General features: G+C 32.3%; 1 protein-coding gene across 1 annotated transcript in view; it reads left to right on the top strand.

Annotated features, from left to right (window-relative positions):
- Positions 1-971: 971 nt before the first annotated feature.
- Positions 972-6,855, top strand: part of LOC119606754 (neural-cadherin-like) — a 183,223-nt gene continuing 177,339 nt past the window's right edge. Inside the window, 3 exon segments of the mRNA XM_037960312.1 lie at positions 972-1,417; positions 1,748-1,964; positions 5,191-5,976. Coding sequence (XP_037816240.1) covers positions 1,059-1,417; positions 1,748-1,964; positions 5,191-5,976 — 1,362 coding nt within the window. The 5' untranslated portion in view covers positions 972-1,058.

Below are 6,855 nucleotides of genomic sequence, written 5' to 3'. Positions count from 1 at the left end.
AATCTATATAATAGTTCATAGACTAGTACATATACTATTCCATATACTTGTTCATATAATAGTCCATAGACTAGTCTTTAATCAACTTAATAGACTAGTTCATAGTTAAGACAATAGATTAATCCATAGTCTTGCCAATAGATTAAACTATACATTAGTCAAAATAATAGTCCATAGTCTAGTCAAAAGATCAGTTCCCAATGTAGTCAATAGACTGTTTTGTGGACTAGTCCATAGTTTTGTCAATAGACTAGTCCATAGTCCATATACATAAATATGCCTTTTCTTAACTATCTCAGTCAAGGAGTATTCAAGATGAAGTTATCATCTATCCAGAAAATTCTATAATTTGACTGGTTTTTGAAAATTTGAAAGGCCTTTAAATGTAAACCCTATCTTTTTTAGAGCCGGTTTGCTATAGACTATAGAATAGACTATAGACTAGACTATAAACTAGACTATAGACTAGACTATAAACTAGACTATAGACTAGACTATAGACTAGACTATAGACTAGACTATAGACTAGACTATAGACTAGACTATAGACTAGACTATAGACTAGACAATAGACTAGACTATAGACTAGACTATATACTAGACTATAGACTAGACTATATACTAGACTATAGACTAGACTATAGACTAGTCTATAAACAGATTTTCGTAATATAGAACTTGTTTATATTTGTAAATCATTAATGATCACTAAAGAAATTTTCGGAAAGCGATCCTATATGGGAGTGGGGTCAATTAATTTTAGTTCCTATAAAACGTGTTTATGTCGATTTCATTTATATACAATGAGATGAAATTTGTGAAAAAATTAACAATTTAATGTATCTAAATATAAACAGAGGTCAAAGGTCATATTTCAAATGTATATTTTTAAAGATTTTATTTATCTCTATTTATTAAAATTTTGCAAAAAACTAATGAAGAATTTGTTTACTTTTCTCTTTACAGCTGGTCTCAAATACACCGATAATCAACGAGTCATTATCCATGTCAAAGATGTCAACGATGAACCACCCTACTTCATTAATCGCCCACTACCCATGCAAGCTGTCGTCCAACTTAATGCACCACCAAATACACCCGTCTTTACATTACAAGCACGTGATCCTGATACCGATCATAATATCCATTATTTCATTGTACGAGATCGTACCGGAGGTCGTTTTGAAGTGGACGAACGTTCAGGTGTAGTACGCACACGTGGTACAGATCTCTTTCAACTCGATATGGAATATGTTTTATACGTTAAGGCTGAAGATCAAAATGGCAAGGTGGATGATCGTCGTTTCCAAAGTACACCCGAAGAACGTTTAAGTATAGTGGGTGGCAAAAGAGCTCCTCAATTCTATATGCCCAGTTATGAAGCTGAAATACCAGAAAATCAGAAAAAGGATTCAGAGTTAGTATTTTTTTTTTTTCCTTTATTGGTTAAACTTTAATTTTCTTGTCTTTAATAAGAAACAAATATTCTTTATTTGCATTATTTGATTTGTTTTTTATTATTTGTTTTTAATATTTTTCCTTTTGGTTTAACCTTATTGACTTTAATGTCTCTAGACAGTTGGTTTTTATTATTTCTTTGTTTTCCTTTCTTAACTTGACTTTATTTATTTAGTTTCAACATTAAGCCTGCATCTTAATATACACAATACATATTTCTTTTATTAAATTTCTTGAATATCCTTGAAATGTACTTACTTTAACTTTTTTTCTCCTTTTCCTTATACAGCATCATTTCCGTTAAGGCAAAATCTTTTGCAGACCGCGAAATCCGTTATACACTTAAAGCTCAAAGCCAGGGTGCGGGCACGTTTAATATTGGCCCTTCTTCGGGCATTGTTAAGCTGGCCAAAGAATTGGATTTTGAAGATTTACGACAACCTCATGTCTACTCCTTGATTGTTACAGCCACAGAGGATTCTGGTGGTTTTTCAACATCCGTTGAGGTATGTACACAATGCTATAAATAGTATTGAATAATTCTATCAATCGCAAATAATATTGAGAACACACACACACATACAATATTATAAACTCTGTTAACTTGGCACGTTAGCATCCGTTTTTCTACTTTTACCACCACCATCAAGAGCTCCAGCAGCTTATTCAGCCACAAAGTTTTTCTTAACAAAAACTATATAAGTAGTAACCCTCATAGATTCTTTCATTTCCTTTTGTTTTTCCCCCACATTTTCATTTTCCTATATAATTTTTTTTTTTATTATTTGAAATTTCTTTATTTCTATACCCGGGGTATCATTAGTTTTGTTTTTTTTTTTGCAGTTTGTGGTCTGCTTTCTTTCTTTCTAGTAGTAAATTTTCCAAGGGTAATTTAATGTCATTTGAGATTTGTTTTCAAACTTTACCAGCAATTGCACTTAAATGCATAATTTTTATTTTATTTAGAGTGTAGCATAAAGAAAGAATGAACCTTAGAACATTCCTACTGAAACTACATTGCGGAAGAAGTAAAAAAATATTAACTCAAATTGACAGTTTTATTGGAAAATTACAACGAACTTTACAATATTTTCCCTAAGTTTTTTTTTTTTGTTCTCAGGGTGATGCTGTGTTAGAAGCAAAAAGTAGCGAAAAAAAACTTAAAATTGAAATTGGAAAAATTATGTTAAACATGTCAAGTATTATGGAAAATAATATTAACGATGGAAGTAAAGCAATAGTAAAGTACTATAAATCTTTACGAAATGAAAAATGTTAATAAGAAAAAACAAAAGAAATTGGCAGCTTTAATTTTTCGACAGGAAAAACGATAAAAATATAGTGATAGAGAAAATATGTTGCAACTAAATTATGTTTAGCTATAGATTTAAATAAAGTGTAAATAAATTTTTATTTGTAGTAGTATTTTAGGGAAAATAGGCTTTTCTTCGCAGTTCAATGAGTAAAAATATGAAATAATTGTTTCCATTAAGGTGGATTCATAAAAGATATACAAGGACTTTCTAAAATCTAAAATTCTAAAGTCTATAGTTAGTCTATATAGTATATAGTCTAGTCTATAGTCTAGTCTATAGTCTAGTCTATAGTCTAGTCTATAGTCTAGTCTATAGTCTAGTCTATAGTCTAGTCTATAGTCTAGTCTATAGTCTAGTCTATAGTCTAGTCTATAGTCTAGTCTATAGTCTAGTCTATAGTCTAGTCTATAGTCTAGTCTATAGTCTAGTCTAGTGTAGTCTATAGTCTAGTCTATTGTCTAGTCTATAGTCTAGTCTGTAGTCTAGTCTATAGTCTAGTCTATAGTCTAGTCTAGTAGTCTATAGTCTAGTCTATAGTCTAGTCTATAGTCTAGTCTATAGTCTAGTCTATAGTCTAGTCTATAGTCTAGTCTATAGTCTAGTCTATAGTCTAGTCTATAGTCTAGTCTATAGTCTAGTCTATAGTCTAGTCTATAGTCTAGTCTAGTCTAGTCTAGTCTAGTCTATAGTCTAGTCTAGTCTATAGTCTAGTCTAGTCTATAGTCTAGTCTAGTCTATAGTCTAGTCTATAGTCTTGTCTATAGTCTAGTCTATAGTCTAGTCTATAGTCTAGTCTATAGTCTAGTCTATAGTCTAGTCTATAGTCTAGTCTATAGTCTAGTCTATAGTCTAGTCTATAGTCTAGTCTATAGTCTAGTCTATAGTCTAGTCTATAGTCTAGTCTATAGTCTAGTCTATAGTCTAGTCTATAGTCTAGTCTATAGTCTAGTCTATAGTCTAGTCTATAGTCTGGTCTATAGTCTAGTCTATAGTCTAGTCTATAGTCTAGTCTATAGTCTAGTCTATAGTCTAGTCTATAGTCTAGTCTATAGTCTAGTCTATAGTCTGGTCTATAGTCTAGTCTATAGTCTAGTCTATAGTCTAGTCTATAGTCTAGTCTATAGTCTGGTCTATAGTCTAGTCTAGTCTATAGTCTAGTCTATAGTCTAGTCTATAGTCTAGTCTAGTCTAGTCTATAGTCTGGTCTATAGTCTGGTCTATAGTCTAGTCTATAGTCTAGTCTATAGTCTAGTCTATAGTCTAGTCAATAGTCTAGTCTATAGTCTAGTCTATAGTCTAGTCTATAGTTAGTCTATAGTCTAGTCTATAGTCTAGTCTATAGTCTAGTCTATAGTCTAGTCTATAGTCTAGTCTATAGTCTAGTCTATAGTCTAGGTCTATAGTCTAGTCTATAGTCTAGTCTATAGGTCTAGTCTATAGTCTAGTCTATAGTCTAGTCTATAGTCTAGTCTATAGTCTAGTCTATAGTCTAGTCTATAGTCTAGTCTATAAGTCTAGTCTATAGTCTAGTCTATAGTCTAGTCTATAGTCTAGTCTATAGTCTAGTCTATAGTCTAGTCTATAGTCTAGTCTATAGTCTAGTCTATAGTCTAGTCTATAGTCTAGTCTATAGTCTAGTCTATAGTCTAGTCTATAGTCTAGTCTATAGTCTAGTCTATTAGTCTAGTCTATTATCTAGTCTATAGTCTAGTCTATAGTCTAGTCTATAGTCTAGTCTATAGTCTAGTCTATAGTCTAGTCTATAGTCTAGTCTATAGTCTAGTCTATAGTCTAGTCTATAGTCTAGTCTATAGTCTAGTCTATAGTCTAGTCTATAGTCTATTCTATATTCTAGTCTATAGTCTAGTCTATAGTCTAGTCTATAGTCTAGTCTATAGTCTAGTCTATAGTCTAGTCTATAGTCTAGTCTATAGTCTAGTCTATAGTCCGATTTCCATCAATAAATAACACAAATACATCAATCACCATTCAAATAATCACAAAGACTTCTCATCCGACTAATTTATAATTTATGAATAGGTGCCAAGGTCCCTATATTCCTGACTCACTCTACTTCCTTCCCTTGTAATTTCAACTCATGACCCTGTAGGGGATATACATATTTAGTCTTTCAATTTCTTCTAATATAGGAATACAAAAAGCATGGACGGTTAAAATTTCATCTTGCCTCAGTCATTTAACACTTTTTACATTATCTTCCCTTTTCCTTTTGAAGCTTTTACATCGATTTTAATATTAAAGCAATATCTGTTAAGAAGCACTTTACTCATGCTTAAAAACAATTACTTTCAAACTATTGTCTACAAGAATTAATAAACATACACACACTTTCATATAATCACGTTTAATTAACTTTTCTATTTACTCACTCACCTTTCTATTCTGCTCATTCTAGCTAACCATACGTGTCACTGATGTCAATGACAATGCACCCAAATTTGAATTGCCTGATTATCAAGCGCATAATGTCGATGAAGACATACCCTTGGGCACCAGTATACTACGTGTCAAAGCGATGGATTCCGATTCAGGTGCCAATGCAGAAATTGAATATTTAGTATCCGATGATCATTTTGCTGTCGATTCGAACGGCATTATTGTGAACAATAAACAATTAGATGCCGATAACAATAATGCCTACTATGAGTTCATTGTTACGGCCAAAGACAAAGGTGAACCCTCCAAGTCAGGTGTGGCCACAGTACGTGTCTATACCAAGAATAAAAACGATGAAGAACCTAAATTCTCGCAACAAGTCTATACGCCGAATGTCGATGAGAATGCTGGTCCTAATACTTTGGTTACTACGGTCGTGGCCTCCGACAAAGATGGCGATAATGTAAGATTTGGTTTTGTGGGCGGTGGCACCTCATCCGGCCAGTTTGTGATAGAAGATATAACGGGTGTAATACGTTTGCATAATAAGGCCATAACATTAGATCGCGATAAGTATGAATTGAATGTAACGGCAATGGACGATGGTTCGTGTTGTGTGAATGGTGACCAAACGATACATACATCGACAGCAGTCGTGGTTGTTTTCATTACGGATGTCAATGACAATAAGCCGGTATTTAAGGATTGTGGTACTTACTATCCCAAAGTGGAAGAGGGTGCACCCAATGGCAGTCCCGTTATAAAGGTGGTGGCAACCGATGAAGATAAAGGTGTTAATGGTCAGGTAAGTGTTACGGTTATATAAGTGTGCACAAGTTTTGTGTAGTTATTTTAAGAAGAGACTTAAAATCTTTATGCAGATTATTTGCTTGTGTAAACTAAAGGTACAGCTCTTTTGCTTTTAAATAATTCAAAAAGAAGTTTTTAATTACTTAAATGCATTTGTATATTAAAGTCAAAGTGAAATTCTCTTTTTGTTACTTTAATTAACTTTAATTAAATGTATTTTGTAGCTTTCACAATGTAAAGTAGGCAGTAAAAAGCTCAAACAGAAGTTGTAAAAAAATCTTGTAATTATGTATTTGCCTTTTATAATTTTTATAGTAGAGTGGCTTTAATATAAAAATTACCATTTTGGAAATTTTAAAAATTTCCGAAGGGATTTAACCCTAATGACTCGTTCTTGGAGTTAAAAACTAGGAATGTAACTCGATTTCAGATTGTTTGATAAAGGTACGATTTGAAGAATGCAATCTGTTGAGATGAATCGTTAGATTTTAATAAGAGCACTATGTTGTAAAACTACCTGATATTGATGGGGTAAGGAAATGCCCCTGGAGGATTATTGGTAGTATTCTACTTTTAAGTATGTAGGTTGCAGGTTCGATTGCTATTGGAGACTCTTGTAAAGAAGCCTACAACAGGACCGATCCGATACATCCTTTACACGCTTACTAACTAACTAACTAACTACTAACTAACTACTAACTAACTAACTAACTAACTAACTAACTAACTAACTAACTAACTACAACTAACTACTAACTAACTAACTAACTAACTAACTAACTAACTAACTAACTAACTACTACTAACTAACTAACTAACTAACTAACTAACTAACTAACTAACTAACTAACTAACTAACTAACTAACTAACTAA

This window comes from Lucilia sericata, unplaced genomic scaffold, assembly GCF_015586225.1.
Source record: "Lucilia sericata isolate MDLA Ls3-8-SP2 unplaced genomic scaffold, ASM1558622v1 Contig000618F_arrow, whole genome shotgun sequence".
Classification (NCBI taxonomy): domain Eukaryota; kingdom Metazoa; phylum Arthropoda; class Insecta; order Diptera; family Calliphoridae; genus Lucilia; species Lucilia sericata.
This window is presented reverse-complemented; position numbering and strand designations above follow the sequence as displayed.